Consider the following 24,325-nt stretch of genomic DNA (forward strand, 5'->3'; position numbering starts at 1 on the left):
TTCTTAAAGCCCCAGTTTAAAGGGGTTTGGGGGGTATCTGTTAGGCTCATAAACCTAGAAGTGATCATTTTCCCCTTGATTCTGAATCTATCAGAACCTGAATCTCAGTTTTACAAACTGTTTTATCCAGACGGACAAAAGATTCAGGGGCCAGAGCTTTAAATACTTCTTTACCTTTATGTTCTTACCTTCTCTTAAATTTTGGCCTGGCATATTCCTTGAGCTCTTTGATAATGTAAAAAAGTTTTTTTGTTTTGGTTTTACAGTTTATCTAGTTTTTAGATGTCTTCAGCAGAAGAGCTGATCCAGATAACCTAGCCCAACAATATCAAAATTAAAAACAAATCAACCTTTTTCTAATAATATCCATAAAGTTATTGGTTTTTGTTGATTTTTTTTTTTTTAAAGTTAGATGTAGGACAGGGTTTGGCAGTTCCTCAAAAAGTTAAACACAGAACTTACTACACAATCCAAGAAATTCTACTACTAACTAGATACCCAAGAGAAGTAAAAACTTATACTCATACCAAAACTTGTACACAAACTTCATAGTAGCAAATGGAATGCTATTTGGTCATAGAATGAAGTACTCATACAGCTACCATACGGATGAACCTTGAAAACATTATGCTAAGCGAAAAAGCTGGACAAAAGACCACATATTGTATGACTCCATCTATATCAAATTCCCAGAATAGGTAAATCCATAGACACAGAAAGTACATTAGCTGTTGCCAGGATGTAGGGGAAGGAGGAGTTGGTAAGTGACTGCTAATGGGTACTGGGTTTCTTTTTGGGTTGATGAAAATGTTCTGGAATTAGATAGCGTTCACGGTTGCACCAACTCGTGAATGTACTAAGAACCACTGAACTGTGTGATTTACACTGGTGAATTTTATGGTATACGAATTACATTTCATTTAAAAGAAGAGAAAAAAGTTAATCTCAGGTATGTCTACCGTATTTCAATAAGTAATTAAAATATGCATTCAATTTCACATGATAGTGAAGGATGTCTGGAGCAATTACTTATTTAAGATACAAGGTAATGTGACAGTACTACTACAGTGTATTAACCTGATGAATTAGGTTACTGAAAGCTCTGGGAATGTATACTAAGATCATGAAGTTATCATACTGGAAATCATATCATATTGTCCTAAGATGCATTAGTCCATCCTAACTAAAGTGTTGTCAGCGTTTCTATTATTACTATTCAAGTAATTTTGTGTATTTACAGGACCCACCATAGTGGCCACTAGCTACACTAAGATGCCTTATGAGCATTTCAAGCTCTCTCTCCAATTATCATTTATGTTCATGTGCAGAATACAAAGCTGCATAGGTTTTGCCGTCTACCAGATTATCCAAGACTGCATACACTGCAATAGAGCAGAGGCCTCTATACTTATCTTTTTAAGTATGTTTACTTCTCTAAAGGTTGGAAGTAATATATATTAGATGTGGAGGATGGGGAGATAAGGAAATAAAGTTATCATTTCCAGTGTTACAGAGTAAAAAGAATCACCTCCTACATATTGAGTGTTTCTTCCACTTAAATATATTTTATATTTTTGTCCCTACTAGATTTTATAATATTTGATGAAGTTTTAATTGAGTATCATAAATACTTCTCATTTATGATTACGTGAATGCTGAAGTACACAACACTACCTTTAGTTCCATTTTACAGGTCATTATTCAGCTGTGTGCTGAATCTTTACTGAGCACTGTGAAAAATACTAATGTTCCTTAGCAAAGTCTTTGCCTCAAAGATCTACAGTCTTTCTTGCTCTCTATGGACGCGGTTTCTTCATCACTTAAATGAAGTAGAGAGCCAGATCAGAGTTTCCCAACTGTTTTATAACACACAAACCACTTTTCACAGCATTATTAGGTCAATTCTCTCTATATATAATAATATATAATATATATTTTATAAATTATGCACTCAAATTTTCTATAAATCAATTTTTAAAAAGTATGATGTATCAATATATTATATTCCTTAGAACACGGCCTAACCCCCTACTTTAATCTCCCCTCTCTATTCAAACCAAATGGAATTGCATTCCTCTTTCTATAATTCTCAACATTACTAAAAACCTACCATAAGTAATAGGTGAGATAATTCAATTTATTTTTAAAAGCTACACACTTCTTTTAAAATACTGCTAATCTGCTGCCAGATTAATTTCTGTAACAATGATTTATGTGACTACTTAAAACTTTTAAACACCCCTCTAAAGGCTGCCCAATGCCCATAAGACAAATATTAAATACCACAGCTGGGTATTCAAGACCATCTATCAACTATATTCAATTTGTCTCCTCCTTACCTTTGATTATTCCCCTATGCAAAGCCTCTATTCCCTAAACATTTTGTATATGATGTAAGGTAAATACTGAGGCTTATTTATTTATTTATTTTCCTATATGGATATCCAGGTTTTCCGGCACCATTTATTGAAAAGACTGTCCTTTTCTCATTGGTTTACCTTGGCTCTTTTGTCAAAAATTAATTAACCATGTATATATGGGTACATTTCTGAGCTCTCTACTCTGTTCTATTGAACTACACGCCTATCCCTATGTAAACACCACACTGTCTGAATTACTTCAGTTTCGTAGTAAATTCCAGGGGTGTAACATCTGGCTAGAAGAAGCCAATCAGGACATTCTATCCTTTCTCTACCACTGTGTTTAGTGTTTTCAGAGTGGGAGATGGAGAGGCAAGTGATTTAAACAGTACAATTAGAATTAATTTTAGAACATCTGCTGCGGATTCTGGGACACAACTCATCTCTGATACTTTAGATTGATGCTCAAGAATATAGTAACCAATAGCCACATGTGGTTAAATTAAAATTTAAAAAGACTAAAAACTCAGGTTTTTCAGTTGCACTACACACTCAATATCCACACATAGTTAATGCCTACTATATTGGACAGCACAAACATGGAACATTTCCATCATCACGAATTCTATTAGATAGTGCTGCTTTAGATGATGCTGTGTTCAGATATAAGGCCTAGAGCGGCCACTGCTATTTTATCAACATGAAAAAGCCACTGTGAAGACAATGATGCATGGGCAAAGGCAGAGACCTGGAGCCCGCTTGAACACAGCCTCTACCTAACCTCTACCATGCTGCTGGAATTTTTGTTACATGACATAACCAATACCCCTATTTTTATTTATTTATTTATTTATTTATTTATTTATTTATTTATTTATTTAATTTATTTATTTATGAGACAGAGTCTCGCTCTGTCGCCCAATATCCCTATTTTTAAGATCAAGTTCAGTGAGGTCTTCTGTTGCCTACATCTGGAAGCAGATGGTATAGTTTTCAAAATGCTTTCACATATATTATTTTAACTGATTACCAAAACTCAGTAAGATTTAAAAATTTAATGCTGTTCTCTCTGCCCTATTAAACCTTGAGCTTAGTAACCCAGCACACTAATCATTCAATAAACAAATAATATAGCAAATATATGAGAGTTAGAATACTAAATACAGATAGTTACTTTACTAATAAGTGACATATTAAGTAGGATCTGAGAGTCTAATATCAAATAACTTTCACAAAGTATCTAAAATGTTATTTTATACTGTCCCACAGAACATAACTGATAGGTTTTTAAAAGACCAAAGTAACAAAACCATTTTTAAAAACTTTATAAATGTGGAAAACCACAATAAAAATATTTTAATTATATAATAGTATGGGATAATCCTATATGAACATGGGTGGCAGAAAAAAAGCAAGCTAATGTCTTGAATTCCTCTACAAATACTAGTTGCTATTTCTACGTTCTTTTTTCAGAGCATAAACATTTTTAAGGTTTTCGAGGTAGATTCTGGAAATAACACTTAATCCCAGAAATTACCATAAAATAAACCATTTATTTGAAAAGAAAATTTATATAAAAACAAAGCATGATAGAAAAATACTCGCCACTGAATTACAGGAGATAAAGTCCAACATGCATAATAAAGCTTTGGTTTATTCTAGAAGGCTTAAGCATGTAGTGCCTATTTACCAAGTTTTAAAAATCACTAACATTTTAAAATCAACTGCTAATGAATTAAAATGAGAACTACAAGAAACATTATTTGAGGAAAAAACCATAATCCCATATCAATTACCTAAACATACAACGATATTCTTTATAAAAATACCCTTAGCGTACACAATCAGTGAAACATGTTAGAAATTTCCATAATCCCATATCAATTACCTAAACATACAATGATATTCTTTATAAAAATACCCTCAGCATACACAATCAGTGAAACATGTTAGAAATTTGAAAATCAACCAACAAAAACCTAGAAAATTATAAAGTATGTCTCATTTTCTAAAATACAGTTCATACTATCATTTGGATTTTTTTTTTTTACCAGTACAGCACTGATTGCATAATTGTAAATTAAAAAGTTGAGTTATGACTAATCTATGCAAGAAGATATCTTTCTGTAGAATCTGGAGCCCTACTCTCTCTCTGAGAAGAGCCACAAAAATAACTTCAAAATAAACATGAAAACCATACAGCTGTCTCTTTAATTTTAAATTACGCGTCTGAAGTGCCAGGTTTCACAAAACTGTACGTCTGCATTAGCCATCTATATACAAGAGAACTGAAAGATCATTTAGACTATATACATCTTACTTTACAAACTGGCACAGAACATTGAGAAACATGGGAAGCACCTAGTATCTTCTGCCCTAAATGAGCTTCTGGCTCGAATAGCAGTATAATATCTTATCTTATAATATTTATATGCTTAATGATTAATATTTGATGAGAAACATAAAAATCCTGGCATTCTAAGGGTCTTAAATCGATATTGAAGTGTATCTAACAAAAGGACTTCTGCCATAAGATAATAAAATAGCCAACATATCATCTTATTAGGAAAAAGGCAGCAATAGGGCCAGTTACCACTATATTCCCAGTGTTTAGCAAAATGCCTGGTACACAGTATGATAAACATCAGTACAATAAATTTTAAAATGTAGAACTATTACACTCAATATTTTTACCTCTTTTCTCTTCCTTTTTCTTCAACTCCCTTCAAAAAATTACCATACAGTTCTAACACAACTTACTGCTTGGGAAATGCAAGGAGAAACCTAAGTAGCTGTTTTATTCAGCTCTTTCAGTGGCTATTCAAACCTGCAGGATAAAGTGAAGGGCCTTATATAGCTCATGAGGACCTGGATTACTTCTCAGGTCTCAGTTATTCCACTCTTCACACTATACTAAAGTGACACTTGGCTGATATCAACTTCATACACTAACTGCTATGTCTCATTTCCTAATTTCCACATAAGCTGTCCCTCTGACTTACAGCATCTTTATTTTCCACTTAGCATATCCTTTACAGCAAGGGTCCCTAACCCCCGGGGCCACAGACCCTGTTAGGAACCAGGCTGCACAGCAGGAAGTAAGTGGTGGGCGAGTAAACATTACCGCCTGAGCTCTGCCCCCTATCACATCAGCAGTAGCATTAGATTCTCATAAGAGCATGAAACCTATTGTGAACTGCGCGAGCAAGGAATCTAGGTGGTGCATTCCTTATGAGAATCAAATGCCTGATGATTTAAGGTAGAACAGTTTCATCTCAAAACCATCTCCCTGTCCACATTCCTCCCACCCCCAACCCCCATCCCTGGTGCCAACAAGGTTGGGGACTGCTGCTTTAAAGAACTCTGGTGATAGGATCACCTCTAGAGCAACTTTTCTCTGACCACTCTCTCGATCCTCTTTATCTCCTCTTCTCATTGGTCAAAAATTTGACCAAAGCATCACATATCTTCTGGAGAAAAAGGAACACTTTAACTGATGGTAAGTACTATAAAATATTCAATCCCTGACACATATGACATAAAAAGAACACATAGATAGGTATTGATCAAGAATCACAAGAAATGTATTACAGAAAAGTGAGTTATATATACAGGTGATATCTATCATCTTCCCCCGCCAACATGAACTTTCATTTGTGTATCAACGATATCAACCTCTAATGGAGAAAAATATGAACCTCAAGAAAAACCACACTTAGAGACACGTAGTCCCTTATAAAAAGCACATAAACAGAAACCAATAATTGTAAGATAATATTCAAATACATAGCAAAATAAAAGTAGTAAAATTGAAATTACAAGAGCTATGGTGACTGCTGCGTGAGGTGATGGTGCAGTGACATGTGGGAAGCGGAGGAGAGCCATGAGGATTGTGTGCCTCACCCTGTGAATCATCATCCTGCTGCTTCAGGCTCTGTTAGGAATAAAAGAGCAGAGCAAGGGACTGGGGGTGGAGGAAAGCTTTGTCTTGTCTTCAGATGTCTCACTATTTTTTCCCTTTCCCTGATGCTCCACTGCAGCCCTGTAAAACATTAGGCAAGCCTCTTAAATACTGCCTGTCTGTTCCATTCCTCGTCTGTAACATGGGGAGAAAAGACGACTGGCTCACAAAGCCTCTTTGAGAATATCATGATACCATCAGAAAATCCAAGCATAATCATGTTTCTACTTTTGTACGGTCAGCACTAGATGATCTTAGCAAATAAGCCATTTAACTTTCTTTTCTGTTCATCTGAGGAGCCAGATTCCACCTCTGACTCATCCCCACCACACGTCTCAAAGAAGCACCCCTCAAAGAAACTACACTCACACAAGCTCTTATAACCATGTAGAACTGAACTGAAATGTAACCCATTAGAAATGTATTCCTTAGGTGCAAGGCACACCAATACTGCATAATAGTTTGAATTACTTTTTAGAAGGTTTTAAAAATTACAGTTTGTGCTTGCTCACTGTTTGAAATTATTTCAGGGGATATTCTTGAGGATAAAGATGTTTAAAAAGCTGGATAGCCACTCCCAAGAAACTGTTAACCTGAAACTTTTAGTCTATAACTGCACTTAAGGCAAGTTAATTCAAACTAATTCATGATTGCTTAGGCTTCATCTCAAAAGCTGAGGATTCAGTAGGTCTAAGGTGGGACCAAGAATTTGCATTCCTAGGAAGTCTCTGGGGATGCTGATGCTGCTGGTCAGGGTACTACACATTTTGAGGACCAGTGATTTTAAATAACGCACTCTCAAGTATGATCACTTTCACTACCATCTGCTTTTATTTTCTAATTGATAGATGGATCTTATTATACTGATTCCCTATCTTCCTTTTTTTTAGATGTTACTTCCAAATTCTTTTGTAACTTGAAAATAGGCAGGGATTTTTAAGACTCAAATAAACAGATTTTCTCTTTCTTCAGAATACAAATTATCAACATCTGACTTAATTTATCAATGCCTCCATTGCCTCAACGTGAAATAAGGGCAACAATAAGGATTCAATAAGATAGTTCAAAGAAAGTCTTTACTAGATCATGTTAAGTGCTTAATAACATCTATTATTCTTACTGCTATTATACTCACTAATTTTTTGTTCATTATTGAAAAAAAACTTATTCATGATTGCTATGTATTATACATTATTGGTATATGTATAAAATCTTATCTATTTATGGTAAAATGTTCCAGAGCTCCACTGGATGCAGTAAACTAGGGAGCAAGGGGAAAGTTTCATGTCACAGACCTGGGTTCTCATCCTGGTTCTGCCACCAAATTGCTACATGACTCTAGGCAAGTCATTTTAATGTACATCCCAATTTTTGCTTCTGAAAAAGGTTACCCTTGGGTATGAAGATTAAATGAGATCATGTGAGAAGAATTTTTTTTTAAGTACTGTAGTATTCCTGTGATGAAAAACTCCTCTCTTTGGGAATAGTGCACAAGATATTAATAAGAGAGATAAATGGCCATGACCCTTTTATTTACATCCTTAAATGACAGCACAATAATCTGAACTGTCATACAAATGATTTTGGAATGTTGCCCAGGCATGGCTATTTTTTAAAAATTATAAGCAGAAATATTTAGTATTTTCAATATTTCTGCCAAATGACAGGAAAAAACATGGATACAAAAGTAATCTCAAGTGTTTTTTAGGTAGTATCTGCTAAAATCCTCATTTGTTGCCTTTTAGCATAATTGTTCTTTTGATGCAGAATCCCAAAGCCTCTATTGGCTCTAGGCTTTTATTTAGTATAAATTCTAATTACACACATATACATGCGTATGAACAATGGCAACTGCTTGTGCTGGTAATTTCCATTTGTAGTTTCCTATACTCTAGGACATTTCTAATATTCCTGTAAAATTATATAATATAGTTTATAATTTTTAATCTTAATTTTACTGAAAAGAAAACTGAGGAGTTATAACATTTTCTTCATATGTTTAAATTAAATTACTACATTTTATAGGACCAAACAAAAGTCTGTCACCTATTTTTGTATCATTGCTTAATAACTTGAAAAGATAAAATGTATGTCTTTGACAACATTCTTTGTGGAATGTCACCTAATGAAACACGGGAAATAAAGTTATAAAACTCATATTTTGTAAGAAATATACTACTGAAAAGCAGTGTAGAAACATTTTAAAGTCAGATGTGTTTTAAACACAGCAATATTCTTCATTTCAAAGAAATTGAGTTATGAAGTCTCTTATGAATCTCACCCTAATGGCAATCTCTTAATTTACTAATGTATAAGTTTGCTTTTTCATATATTCACCTTTCTTAAGGTAGGAGATATATACATCCTCAAGACACTGCAGACCTTAATTTAAAATACCTAAATGCAATTTAAAATATGTAAGTACAAATTAAAAAAATAAAGCTGCATAGAAATAATTTTTAAAATTTTATCAACTCTAACCAGTTTTAAAAATTGATTAAAATTTTAAATTTAAGAACTAGTTTAAAAACATAATTAATATAAAATGAGACAGAACAAAGATAGATGGATTTAAGTTTACAAATAAAACTGAAACAGAAAATAAGAGCACCATGTCTACCTGTTTATAATAAACAATATTCAAATACCAACTACTTTTAATACATTATATTAATTTTGTAGTACTCCCACAAAACACACTATATTTAACTCTCCAGACCTAATACATGTGCATCCTTGTACTACAGACTACACAGGTGTGGTTAACAGCATATCTTCACAGTACATCGTCAAAGGGCCTGTATATTGCATACAATAGAAAAGGAACACATCTAATGAAGACGCCACGTTAATCTACTCAAGACTTTGTCAAAGCATATTTCAGTAATACAGGGTAAGTAAAATCCTGCTGATTTTCAAAACTAACATATATGCAAATGGAAATATGTGAAGTCAGGTTATAGGCCTTACAGAAGTTGTTGTTTTCAGAGTTTGTGTCATCGTTGGTCATATAATGACACAATCTCCTAAGTATATTGGTCATATACTTTAGAAAACACTCTAAAGTAGATCACTTATAACTGTTTATGCCTCCATCTTCTCCTGATGTTTTCAACCACATGAGATGGTTAAGAAGTCCAGAACCTTATCACCAACTTGTTCAAAGTTTTTATAAATATACATAAAATCTTCTGTTGGTAAAAGTATATCTCAATGGTTTATAAAAATATGGGTAGGAAGAATAATCTTCTGGCTTGAATTAGGAATCTCTAAATAACATCAACTTGCAAAGCACATAGAAGCCCCTCAAATATTTGTCAAATGAGTAAATGGGCATCAAAAAGCCTGCTTCCCATTAATACAACTGCCTGAAAGGAAACTGTGAAAAAGGAAAAAATGGTATTCCAAAAATATCCTTAAACAAGATACTTGTAAAGCGCTTTGTAAAAACTAAGGCCCATAGGGAGCTCTATGTAAGTAACTTCATTACTGTTATCCTGTAAACTTAATTTGGACCACAGCAAACTGTATAGATGCATCGGCCTAAGCCATTACACCACTGGCAAAAAGAACTCATATGTGAATTGCACTACTAGTGAGGACATTGGTTGCATCTTCTTCATATGTGAAAAAAGGCCTATCTTACAAGTTTACCAACCACTCTCACAAAAGTTGACTCAGTAAGACGTTAATAAGAAGTGCGAATTAAGCCTTGTAATTTATTCTACCACAATAAATTAATCCCTAATAATCTGTCTTCCATCTAACGTATTTATATAATTTAGAACTTCACAAGGAACTATTAACACGATTCATTTTAACTTATTTTGAGGAAATGCAAATGAAAAGAAAACATCAAAATCCCAATTGACAATTGAGCTGCAAAAGTTTTCCTTCATATTGAAACAGACTGTAATATAGGAGACTGCTTAAAAAATGTTTGGGATCTGCTCTCTTACACTTTGCTGACCACAACAGAGATGAAGATTGAGGTAGTTTGAAAATTCTATGAGGATTAAATCAGACTGCATTCTCCGTATTCTCTAGGGAAGTAAGCTTTAGGCATTGTGAAGTACCCTCAACTTCCAGGGACCAAGAATAACAACTACTGCAATGAAAGAGCAGAGTAGTTAGGGTTAAGGAGGTGGTTGCTTCTATAATGAAATTAGCTAGAATACTTATTTGCTGACATTATCAAAGTCAGTTCCATTGGTTTGAGTTGAGGCAGTGTAACTTTTGATGAGACATTTAGATTTATAACATAAGAAGCTATTTTAAACACAACAGAGTTACTCTCCATTTCAAGGAAATCCAGTTATGAAGTCTCTTAACAAAGCTTACCTGAATGATCCCCTAATTTACAAAATCACAATACAAAATGTATTCATGACATATAACAGGGGAAAGGTCTACTATACAGTGTTAAAAATAAATGATAACATATAACATAAATGCTAAATAATATAATTTATAAATGATGTAAATATAACTGCATTAAGGAGTTTAGCTAAAGATATAACCATTTAGTTTAATCAAAGTTATCAACAAAAGCAAAATAAAAAATTTCATGTACAATTCGGGGAGGTTAACAGCAGCAAGCCCCATAAATAAAACTGTGGATAAGTCAAGCAACAGAGATGAGTCCCAGCTGTAATTATGCTATACTTTTACTTCTCATTTGCAAAAATGGCTAAAAAGTAACAAAAGTTGTTTTTAAAATGTAAGTAATAGTTTTTATGTGTGTAGTAATGGTATCAATCACTGTCCAAAGAGGGACAGTTAAGGCAAAGAAGTATAGGGGAAATTTAAAATGCATTTTTGGAACAATAATAACTTGTGGAGACAAATAAATTAGATTCCTATACAACAAAAAAGCTAAATTATCTTTACTTTAATTTCAAATATTAGAAATACAATCTAGATTAGGAGTCCATTTGTTCTTTTTCAGTTGTTCTACAAAATCCTCACATGGTTAAATGCCTAACTTAATACTTTTCTATTACAAACTAAGCCAAAATATGCATCTTTCAAGTAATAAAAAACTCCTCCGCTGAATAAATATAAAATAAAACCTCCAAATATAAACAAAAGAGACAAAAGTAACTATGAAGCTAATTTAAAATGTGATTAGAAATACACATGGAAAAGTTATCTTACAGAAGATCTTGAAACAGAGAAGATATAAAGGGGGAAGCATACTGGTTTCCATTTTGAAGGTTTTATTGTAAAACACTATTTCTGAGAAGATCATTCTAATAATAAATCCTTTTCTTTTTCACTTAATTAGGTTGGTAGAACTATGAGAGCTATCAAATAGGCAGCAGATAAAGAAAATGAGGACTTTCTCCTCTTCCCCAACTAAAGCACTATTAACAAAGCAAATATTATTTATACAATTGTTGTTTTCTTAAGTGTTTGAAGTTGTGAGTTGTCAAAGACATAATGAAATGATTAAGATATATCAAAACTGTAACTTCACAGTGCTCAAAAATGATAAGTCTCTTACAAAATTAATTTTAAAACTCATACAAAATAACTAATCATAGATGAAATGCTAGATTATGCTGGTATACATGGTAAAACAAGTTTACTTTGTCTGAATGAATAGGATATGTTTAAAACACAAGTGAGTCGCCATACAGCAATCACTCTTCTAAGAAATGATTCAGAGAAAAGACACATATATACCTAATTTATGCTTTAGATGTAAAAGTCATTCTGACAGTTAATGCTATTAAAATATTTCAGTATTACTTGCAATTCACGCATTACTAGCAATTCACACATTACTAGATATGTTACCTCAACAATATCCGAGTTGGTTCTGCTTTCATGAGGTTCATTATATTCTGTATACTTGAGAAGAACTTTGTCCATATCAGTGCTAGCATATTGAAACAGTTTGTTAGAGCTGTTGAAAATGATGAGTGCTATTTCACAGTCACAGAGCACACTAAGTTCATAGGCTTTCTTCATTAATCCAAACTTTCTCTTTGTAAAAGTGACCTAAACAATAAAAAAGGTATATTTTTATTAAAAGCATTAGTAGTACTTGAATATGGGCTATCTGAAGATGAATCTTCTTCTTAATACTGAGCCAGATTTCAAAGATGGAAAAGGTTCCCAGCTTCCTGCTCCATATGAGCCTTCCCTCTCCCATTGTGCTACAGTCCTACATTTGTTTTGTATATGCAAGCTCTCTGACAGAGCTGTCTCCTGGGGAAGTATTTCCTTATCCTTGGCTGCCACTCCACTACAGAAGGGAAGAACCACAGAAGGAAACAGCTGATCAGTGTTCCCTTATCATTCAGTTAAAATTGTTACCATCAGAAACCGCAAATCCCAGCCAGGTAACGTAGCATCAGCCAGACTTTAATCCCTAAACAACCAAATACATCTACTAATCTAACATACTTCTCCTCCCTCCCAAGCCCTTCTCTATTGTCTCCACTGAAATTCACAGTCTGGGATCAGCAAATTCCCCAGAGTCCTCAAATTCTTCTTTAACTGAAACTTGTTACCTGAAATCCTCTCTAACAGAGACCCCTCCCCAACCCCGCCAAATTTTTAAATTTACATCCCTTATACTGACTGAAGGCCCTAGAAGAGATGTCTTTTTATGCTCTGTAATCTCTCTTTGACACTGCTTTTCTTTCCCTCCCCTTCAAAAACTTCAAATATTTTGAAGCTCATGCCATATAAAAATTATGCCACCCAACAACCCTCCTTGGGGTGAGCAAGAGTTACCCTTGATCCCTCTTCTTCTAATAAGGGATGGGAAAGGAGTGCGAGGGAACTCTCTGCACTTTCTGCTCAATGCTGTTGTGAACCTAAAACTTCTCTAAAACATAAAGTCTATTTAAAAAACAGTTTTTGAAAGGTCAGTAAGAATGTACTTTTGAATAATCTTTGGAATTGTGAAACAACATAAAGTTCAGCAATTTTCCCCATGGATATCTATCATATGATTTTCTTCCTATAATTTTAACTATTAGGCTAGACTTAAAATCAGTTATTGCAGTAGCTATTAAAGAAGTAGAGGATCTTCAGTATCATGAAAAGCAATTATAGCCACTAGAAATTTTTTTCACAGGCATAACTTTAATATCCTCTTTCATTACAGGTATAATATGTACATGTAAAAGCAAAACAACAACAAAATTCACTTCACATGTACAATTCAAAGACATTTCTGTATTTTTTCAGTCTGTTTTATTTCCTATGTAGCATGATAAAATTAAACAGTAGTACAGTAGTTCAATGGTTTTCACTAAATTTAAGCAGAGTATCTGTTTTCTCCCTATAGTAACACCAAATTCATTTAACATCTACACATCTTAGCATTTAATCACTTTAATCACTCTTAATTTTATGTAGATCTAATCTCTTTAATCGTCTCAAAACCTTATGTCTCCTCTGTATTTCTCAAGTGCACAAAGCACAATACTCCAGGTATTATATGACTGCTCAAATATTCTGTTAGCTAGTAAACTGAATGAAAATAGAGTTGAGAAGGTTCTTTAAATTTTCATTTAACAAGAAAATTTAACTAGCCAATACAATCTAGTCTGTTCAAGATACATATTTACGTGTAAATTGTGTCATATATCCAAATCACCTTTTACGAATTATCTTTGAATACTGGTCTATATTTGATACTTTAAAATTCTCGGCAGGGCACGGTGGCTCACGCCTGTAATCCCAGCACTTTGGGAGGCTGAGGCGGGCGAATCACGAGGTCAGGAGATCGCGACCATCCTGGCTAACACTGCGAAACCTCGTCTCTACTGAAAATACAAAAAATTAGCCGGGCGTGGTGGCGGGCGCCTGTAGTCCCACCTACTCGGGAGGCTGAGGCAGGAGAATGGTGTGAACCTGGGAGGCAGAGCTTGCAGTGAGCTGAGATTGTACCACTGCACTCCAGCCTGGGGAACAGAGCAAGACTCCGTCTCAAAAAAAAAAAAAAAAAAATTTCTCAATATAAAACAGATACAAGTAAAAAAACCTCAGCATCTGTTGATGTACTTGTTTTTACAAACAGATTTGGGAACAAACAAAAACAAAATAGAATACAATGGAGGAAAGCAATAAGGAAAGGAATGAAAAAATACTATCACTTATGACAAGAGTATTATGCCTAGAAGATTAGATTATAACAAAATATAACAAGTCTCAAAGCAAGAAAACAAACTGCTAAGAGTCTACATTTTGCCTCAATTTTAGTGTTTTCAGTTCAAAAGAAGTTTTTGGTTGTCATACAGAGATTTTCCTTCTATATATAGCTACGACATCTAAAAGTGAAAAATCAGTAAAAGCCAACTAATTAATTAGTACAGTGTTAATTACTAATTTTACAATATAGGCACGTTTTAGTTCATAAATTTCATATGAAAGAGGTAACGTAATCTAAAATTAGGCTACAGAATACTAACTACATAATTAAAACTCAAGATTCAACTTTATTATTCTAAGACAATATTTTTAAACTGATGATTTTAATTACGTTAAAATGATGTAAATTCTTTATATAAAGAAATCACAAAATTTAGTTATAAATTCAAAATGGAATAAAGTCGTGTTTACTCCTTTCTACTCCTCTAAAACATGCATACATACACATACATACATACATACATACATACATACATAATAAAAAAGAGACTGGGTTTTCTTCAAGGAAAGTAAAATCCCAAACTACAAATTTTCATCTGCCAGATTTGATGAAACTTAGATGAAAATCAAAGTGGATTCAGAGAATTCACACTGAGTTCTTCACAAAAATGGCAATGTCCTCTGAGAGGATCCTCTGATTAGTGCCAGAAGATTCACAAGTGTGAGAAGTCCCTGAAATAAGAATCTTGTTCTAAATGTAGAATGCCAGGTAAGGTGGAAACAAAGCAAATAAAGAAAATAATTTTATAGGAAAGCTATTTCTGTTAACTCATACCTAATTGCCAAAACTGTCAGAGATCACAGATCTAAAATGTGAGCTGGTATGGCTCAGAAAAGAATGAGAAGAGAAAAAAAATCAAATCATAACAGAGATTTTTAGCACAATAATAAAAATCAAAGAATCAAAACAGAAAACTAAAATGAATAGAAAAAAAGTTGTTTGTATTGTTGACAGATAATGAAGACACCAAAAAAGCCCAGAGCAATTGACAAAGGGAAAATATTTATTAAAAAATAAAATACAGAAAGGCTATACCATCTCTTAAAAAAAGTGACAAGGAATCAAATTCATGGCATATTCAGATTAAGTTACTGAACGTCAAGGTCAAAGAAAGAATACCGTGTACACCAAGGAAGGAAGTGGGTCACTTTTAAGAAGGGAAAAAACTCAGTCTGGTGTTAGAATTCTGGCAACATTCAAAATCAGAAGACCAAATCTCTACGATGTTCTGGGGAAAAGAAATAGGGCCTATACCTAGAACGTTAGACCTAGCCAAGTTAGACTTCAAGTATGAAGACAATAAACATTTTCAAACTTAAAAAAACTGATGAAGTGTAACATCTACAAGTCCTTGTTAGGGGTAAAAAAAAAAAAAAAAAAAAAAGCATTACTTGCTGGAAAAAAAAAGTCATCTGAGTAGAATGTAAGTTGAAAAAAGTTCAATGCTGCACACTCAGCTTCTAAAACAAAGATCCTGTGTAGCAGTGAGTCGGTGCTAAAAAAAATTTGTTGAATAAATCTGTAAAGGAATAATGAAGAAACAGTGAGAAACCCCAGAGGTTATGCTGGAAAATGTACAGGGTAATGGGTGTGGAGGCTTGTATTCTGGAGAAGAAATTGGCCAGTGGGATTATGAGAAGACAATTTTTTTTTTTTTTTGAGACAGAGTCTCGCTCTGCTGCCCAGGTTGGAGTGCAGTGGCGTGATCTCGGCTCACTGCAAGCTCCGCCTCCCGGGTTCACTTCATCCTCCTGCCTCAGCCTCCTAAGTAGCTGGGACTACAGGCCCACCCTGCAACGCCCGGCTAATTTTTTGTATTTTTTTTTTTTTAGTACAGACGGGGTTTCACTGTGTTAGCCAGGATGGTCTGGATCTTCTCACCTTGTGATCCACCCGCCTCGGCCTCCCAAAATGCTGGGATTACAGGCGTGAGCCACCATGCCTGGCCAAGAAGACAAATTTTTAAAACAGCAGTTTGGGTTCAACTTGTGCTTCTCATCTCTGCTGCTTGGAACACTCAATGCCTGCCACATCACAAGAGAATTAGCAGCCATGCTGATGCAGACAGACGCCCTCCAGAATAAAACCTGAGGAGTACAGAAGTTCTGCTGGAGATAGGAGTTGAAGATACCAAGTAGAAACTGACTAACCTCTGGCAGTGTGACTTCTCAACCATTCTTACTCAGAACCTCCAAGTTTGGTGGATTACCAGGTGGATAAAGTATCTTCTTCCAATGTTCTTTTCCCTGGGGGGCTCTGTGTGGAGCTTCGATCAGAGTTCTTTGCGGATACTATGACTTTTGTGATGGCTGGGGCCCTCTAACAAATTTATATGATCAACTAGGATCATGTAGACTAGTACAAATATATACAAGATCACAGGGAATAAAAATCAACTAGACTGGTGAGTTAAGAGATGTAACAAACTAGATAAAAAACCAATATCCAACCTTTTATACTATCTATAAAAGACATACCTAAAACATAAGGAAACAGTAAGGATGAAAGTTAACACAGAGTTTCAGACCTATCAAGAAAATACTGGCTGGGCGCCGTGGCTCACACCGTAATCCCAGCACTTCGGGAGTACCAGGCAGGAGGATCACTTTAGCTCAGGAGTTTGAGACCAGTCTGGGCGACATGGTGAGACCTCATCTCTGCAAAAAGTACAAAAATTAGCCAGGCATGGTGCACATACCTGTAGTCCCAGTTACTCTGGAGGCTGAAGCAGGAGGATTGCTTGAGCGCAGGAGGTCAAGGCTGCAGTGAGCCATGATCATGCCAAGGCACTCCAGCCTAGGTGACAGAGCAAGACCCTGTCTAAAAAAAAAAAAAGAAAGAAAAGAAGGGAGGGGAGAAAGGGAGCAAAGGAGGGAGAGAGGGAGGAAGGAAGGAAAAGAAAAAAATAAAAGGAAAGGAAGAAATGTGTAGCTATATCAAGGTGAGGTAAGGTAGATTTAAGACAAACATGCCTTACTGCGGATAAAGATGGTCAATATGTATTGCGAAATTCGCCAAGAAGGTACAACAACACTAAATATGTGCAAGCCTAATGAAATAGTCCCAAAATGTATAAAACAGTATGTATTAAACGAATAAAATATACAGAGAAATTGACAAATCCACCATTGTGGTAAGTACAATTATTGATAGATCTCAATGAACGAAAAACAAAAGTCACAAAGAATACAGAAAGTTTGAACACAACAATGAGAGTGATCTGAAAGATATATGGAGACACATGCATCCAACAATTAAAGAATATATATTTACCCAACTCCACTTGGAACATGTAAAAAACCAATCATGATTTAGGAAATAAAGCAAGTCTTAACACACTTAAAAAGGCTCATAATCTACTGAAATAAGAGCAATATAAACCACTATAAAGCACTGTGATAAGCCCTGTCATAAAAGTGTTTACAAAATGTTTTGGTAAAGACTGAAAGATACCATCCGAAACAGAGACAACACATATAGAATATCCAGAATATGTAAAGAACTGAGAGAAAAAAAATCAAAACCAACAACCCAGCACAAAATAAGCAAACCACAAAAACAGGTTGCATTTCACTTTCCTAAGACCAGAAAAAACAATAAAATAAAATTTTAAAAAGGACAAAGACATAAAAAACAGAGTTTTAAAAGAAAGGAAGACAAGATAGAAAGAAAGAAGGAAAGGGAAAGTATATGGGCAAATAGGAATTCTCATACTAACTTACTACAGTGTATCTAGTACAATCACTTCAGAAAGCAACTTGAAAACATGGTAAAGGTGATGATGGACATACTCAGCCTAGCAATTCCTTCTGAAAGTATTTATCACAGAGCAACTTTTACCCATGTATAAAGAGACAGGTCGACAGATGTATACTGCAACACCATTTATAATAGTAAAAAATTAGGAATAACATTAATTGTTCTTTGATAGAAGTATTGATGAATTAAGAATATTTATTCCTACAACTAGCTGTACTGAATGAATAAGAGCAGATGGATCTAAAACACTACATTGTGTGCAGATGAAAGCAAGTGCAGATGAAAACGTCATTATGTAAAACTTTAAACCCATGCTGAAACAATATTAAATAATACCTGTTAAAAAAAAAAAAACAAAGAAAATACAATGTAAATTCATGACAGGGGTTATCATGAGAAGGAAAGTAGGAAGAGACTAGGAAAAATTATAAAGAGGACAGTAAATCTCTAATTTTTTTCACTTTACAAATAAAAATAAAAATACATATAACAGCTGTGTCAGCACTGACCCTTCTGGATAATGAATATAGCAATCCTTGAGGTATTGTTCTCTGTATTCTACCTTTGGAACCTTTAGAAAAAACATTTATCTTTAAACTGCTTTCTTTCTTTTTTTTAAGTATATAAGGATGTCTGCTTCTACGTTAGAGGGAGTAGTTGTTGCAAGACCAAAGAACCCACTGAAATCAACTAGTAAAACAGAATGAAATATAGCCAATATCTGTTTAAAGATATCAGAAAGCTGCTGAAGCAGGCAGACTGGAGATGCTAAGATTCTATAATATCTTTCACATACAAGGTCTGAAGGCTCATTAAAAAACCACTAGACATGTCAAAAGACTGCATCATATAATTGAGAACAAAGAAAAAAAGGGATCAGATATGGACCTACAGGTAATCCAGATATAGCTGTTAGCAGACATGAACTTAAAGATAACTATGGCTAATATTTTTAAAAAATAGTTTTAAAATGGAAAAAATGCAAGAAAGGATGGGCTATTTCACACAAAAATGAAAAATCAAAAAGAAATTCTAGAATTGAAACTATATTATCAGAAATTAAGAACTTATTAGGCTGTTTCATCAGTTAATTTTAAAAAGCAGAGAAAGGCTTACTAGAAAATAGACTGCTAGAAAATAAGTAACTAGAAAACATTCAAACTGAAGTAGAGAGGAAAAAAGGAGTAAAAAATACAGGAGGACAAAATACATAAGAAATTTCTGGGACACAAAACAGTTATATGTAACTAGAATCCCAGAGAAGGAAAAAAATGGGACACAAGCAATATCTGAAGACACATGCCCCTTGTGGGTCCATCACAGTAAAAATGTATATTAACAAAGGAAAAGCAAAAGGCTTCAAAGCAACAAAACAAAAAAAGGCACATTATCTTTAAAAAAAAAAATTTTTTAAGATCAAAAGCTGGCCTCTCAACAGAAATGAACGGAAGTTGGAAGACAACTACTTCAAAGTACTAAGAGAATAAAACTGCCAATCTAGAATTCTACAACCAATAAAAACAGCTTTCAAAATGATGATACAACTAAAAAACAATTAAAAATTACGCAAAGGATTTGAATAGACATTTTTCCAAGGAAGATATATAAATGTCCAATAAGCACATGAAAAGATGCTCAACATCATTAGCCATCAGAGAAATGCAAACTAAAACCACAAGTACCAGTTTATACCCATCACGATGGCTACAATAAAAAAGACAGGGCCGGGGAGGGAGGGGGCAGTGGTTCACGCCTGCGATTCCAGCACTTTCAGAGGCTGAGGTGGCTGGATCAAGAGGTCAAGAGATCGAGACCATCCTGGCTGACACGGTGAAACCCCGTCTCTACTAAAAATACAAAAAATTAGCCAGGCATGGTGGCGGGTGCCTGTAATCCCAGCTACTCAGCAGGCTATAGCAGGAGAATGGCACGCGAGCCCAAGAGGTGGACTTTGCAGTGGGCTGAGATCCCACCACTGCACTCCAGCCTGGGCGAAAGAGCAAGACTCTGTCTTACACAGGAAAAACAAACAAAAAGACAGACAGACAATAACAAATGTTGGCTGGGATGTGGAAAACCTAGAATGCTGACACATGGCTGGCAGAATGCAAAAATGGTGCAGTCACTTTGGCAGTCTGGCATTTCTCAAAATGTTAAACTTAAGAGTTACCATGTCATCTAGCAATTCTTAAGTACACTTTTATATACTTAGCAGCAAATATGCAGAAACTAAAATTTGAGAAGAAATGTAATAATGCTTTAGAAAATCAAATATCTACTAATAAATATAACAAAAAATGTAGAAGACTTATTTTGAAAATCAGCCATTAAGGAGAGAATTAATGAAAACCAAATGAAATATAAACATGTTCACAGATTGTAAGACTTGACACTGTAAAGATTTCAATTCTCCCTAAATAGATCCATACATCCAGTGGAAAAAAAAAACCCTAAATTCCAGTAGGTTTTTTGTTTTCTTAAGTGAACACTGACACTTGGTTTCATTTGCATATTCTGAAAAAGGGCAAGAATAGTCAGCTGGTTCTGCAAAAAAAAAAAAAAAAAAAAAAGGTGCAGAACTACACTACCAGATATCAAATTATAGTAATTAAAACAGGGTAGAATTAAGCAAGGATATACAAATAATCAAATGGAACAAAAGAGAGAATTCAGAAAGTTTCACATACATATGGTTATTCAACTCATGCTAAAGGCAACCCTGTCATACAGTGATGAAAGGATGGTTTTTGCAATAAATTGTACTGGGACAACTAAATATCCATCTGGAAAATAACAAATTCTGACCCCTACACCTCAAACCAAACACAAAAATAAACACCAAATGGATAACAGGTCTAAAACATGAAAGGTTAAAAAAACCAAAAGAGTTCTTACAGAAGAAACCATTAGAAGAATAGCTTCACGGCCTTATGGTAAGTAAAGATTTCTTAAACGTGACACAAAAGGCACTAGTCATAAAGGAAAGGGAAAAAAGGTAAATGGGAAACCATTAAAATATTATTGATTTTTTAAAACATTAAGAAAGTGTAGGCCTGGTGTGGCGGCTCATGCCTGTACTCCTAGTGCTTTGGGAAGCTACGGCAGGAAGATCACTGAAGGTCCAGAGTTCCTGATGAGTCTGGGCAAAACAGCATCTCTACAAAAAATAAAAGAATGGTACCTGCCTGTAGTCCAAACTACTCAAGAGGTGAAGATGAGAGGATCACGTGAGCCCAAAAGTTTGAGTTACAGTGACCTATGATCACACCACTGCACTCCAGCCTGGGCGTCAGAGCAAGACCCTGTCTCTAAAATAAAATTTTAAAAAAGAAAGTGAAAAGGCATAGTTTTAGAGTTAATATTTATAATGCATATCATGGACAAAACACTTATCTGATTACATAGAATGCATATTAATAATAAAAAAGCGGGCAGCCCATTAGAAGAAAACAAAATGAAGTGAATAGACGAGTCACAAAAGAAGATATATATCTAAATGGCCAATAAAAATATGAAAAAGTGAGCACCTTCATTAGACATCATGGAAACTTAAGATTAAAGTAAATTACTATTGCTCACCTAACAGAATGACTAAAATGAAAAGGACAATACCCAGTATTGCTCAAGACTGGAGCAGCTAGAACTCTTACACACTGCCAGCAGAGTGTAAACTAGAAGAACTACTTTAGAAAACTTCTGTCAACTACTAATCAAATGTATAACTTTATGACTCAGCAATTGCACTCCTATTTACCCAAGTGTTCATGTATACTATCGAGAATATTCAAAATTACAGCCTTCATAATAGTACCAAAGTAGAAAGCAATCCAAATGTCCATTTACAATAGAAAAAAGTAAATACATAAATTGTATTCTACTGACACAATAGGTTATACATCAATGAAAATGTACAAGATATATTTACATATATCTACATGCAACAACATTGATACATTTCACAAAAGTAATATTGTGCAAAAGAACACACACTGTTCATATAAATTCAACAACAGATATAATTAATCTATAGTGTTACAAGTCAGGATAATGACTTTCCTTGGGGCAGCGGGAAACAACTGGAGACAGGATAAACAGTGCCTCTCGGGTGGTGCTCTGGGATATGCTGACTACATGGTCTTGTTCTTTGTGCAAAAATTCACTGAACCACACTCTTAGGATTTCTGAATTTTTCTTAATCTTATACTTTAATACAGTTTACTTTTTAAAAAGTGTTTTAGATAAGGAAGGACAAACATAAGGTTTCACCAGAAGCTTCTAAGTGGAAGTAAAGTGAAGCAGCTCTTTAAGTGTATGATACTGTCACTCCTCTACCACCCACAAGATTGTGTACTGTTTCAATGATGAAGTGTGATTTTTATTTTGCTAGTTCACACCTGTAATTCAAAACTCTTATTTGCTACTACCTTCTCCAATAAATAGTCCCTAAACCACTCCATTAGAAGTTAGTGGTTTCTTCTATAAATTCTCCCAGTATCTGAGATTATTTCTATTTGCCACATATTTAGAGCTCCTGTGTAGGCTATATATTTTTAGTGAGTTTCCAGGACCTAACACAGTCTCTTGGGATATCTGAATCTGGACAAATAAATGACATCTCTTTTCCTCTGCAAATATATACTTTTTCTCCCTTTCATGAAGAAACATGAAACTTTTAACTCAGAATCAAATTCTAAAATCAATAAAATTAAGATACTCTTTTAGTTTGTGACAAATTGTTTCTGTGTCTAATTTAACCTGAAAAATAAACTGTCCAATTATTTCTTTTACGTCTTTTCTCCACTCTTTGCCGAAATTACCTGAGACAGAAATTCAGATAGTCCTTGTCCCATTTGGCAGCTAGGCAAGAAGCTGACACAGCAGCTAAGTCCAATGTAAGAACAGGCTCACATTCTAGTTGCTTAGTGGCAGTATCCATCTTTTTGACAAGGTCATTTCCTCAACTCAAAAAGTTCCATTACACAGTCACCTACACATTCCTAAGCTACTCTTTCCCTCTAAAAATGTAAATCCCTTCCATAGGTTAGGTCCAATTTAGCTATGTCCAACTTAAACATGACTATCTACAGAATAATGAGGGTTCAAGAATTTTATGTGTCCTCCAGTTCTCTGCTTGTATGTTATTCCCCAATAAACCCTATTTTATATTTATACTGCATATATTCAAGAAGCAGGTCCCTATGCCTCCTCTATACTTCCTAATCTTCAGATTGTGAAGGGAAGATAATGTGCAGCCTTGCTTGGAATCATTCCTTTGGAATAATAGCATGGATAGTTTACCAATCTTTCCTATTGTAACAACATTCACAATGAATCATACTGTGTGGGCCTTATGTCTTTGTTGAACAATCTTCATGAGTTGAAACCAGGGCCTCCTCTTTAATTCAGTCTATGGGCAACCCTCATCATTCCCACCAACTTCCTTACAGGCTGCTCAGTTGAGTTTTATCTCCAATTATATCTATATTTCAGTGAATTACTACTCAGATTTTGCAAAACACATCTTCAGTTTTGTTCTGTTCCTGGTAAACTTTCTGAAACCACCTGTTCTTGAAACTTTTCCTGATATGCAACTTTCCCAGAGACAGCATCTCTCCAGTAGTTCCTTTATAATATGCTATGAAATGATTTTTCCTTCTTCCTTCTGAACTAGGGAGTTGGTAAACTTTTTCTAAAAGTGCCAGAGAGTAAAGATTTTAAGCTTATGGACCATATAGTTTCTGGGGCAACTACTCAATTCTGTTGTTATAATGCAAAACCAGCCATAGACAATATGTAAATGAATGAACATAACTGTGCTCTAATAAAACTTTATTTACAATAACAGATGGCCAGCCCATGGGCCATAGTTTGTTAAGCCAACATTAGACACTTAAAACTTCTGCCTCTTCATATGCCAGCATCATTATAACTATCTTGAGAATCTGTAATTTGCCCACATGGTACCATAAAATAACTTCAATATATTTTATCAATTAAAACTGAGGTACATACATAAATTTATAAATATTTGCAATAAGTATAAAAAAATTCTCATTATATATTGGTCAACTA

At 34.5% G+C, this 24,325-nt stretch overlaps 1 protein-coding gene across 4 annotated transcripts in view; it reads right to left on the bottom strand.

Annotated features, from left to right (window-relative positions):
• MEF2A (myocyte enhancer factor 2A) overlaps nucleotides 1–24,325 on the bottom strand; it is a 125,492-nt gene that overhangs the window by 62,541 nt on the left and 38,626 nt on the right. For 2 of the 4 annotated variants that reach the window (XM_011969801.1, XM_011969802.1), the window contains one exon: nucleotides 12,124–12,327. The exons of the other annotated variants lie outside the window; for them this stretch is intronic. In XM_011969801.1, coding sequence (XP_011825191.1) covers nucleotides 12,124–12,327 — 204 coding nt within the window. The remainder of the gene's footprint in view (nucleotides 1–12,123; nucleotides 12,328–24,325) is intronic. 4 annotated transcript variants of the gene reach the window in all.

This window comes from Mandrillus leucophaeus, unplaced genomic scaffold, assembly GCF_000951045.1.
Source record: "Mandrillus leucophaeus isolate KB7577 unplaced genomic scaffold, Mleu.le_1.0 Scaffold91, whole genome shotgun sequence".
Taxonomy (NCBI): Eukaryota; Metazoa; Chordata; class Mammalia; order Primates; family Cercopithecidae; genus Mandrillus; species Mandrillus leucophaeus.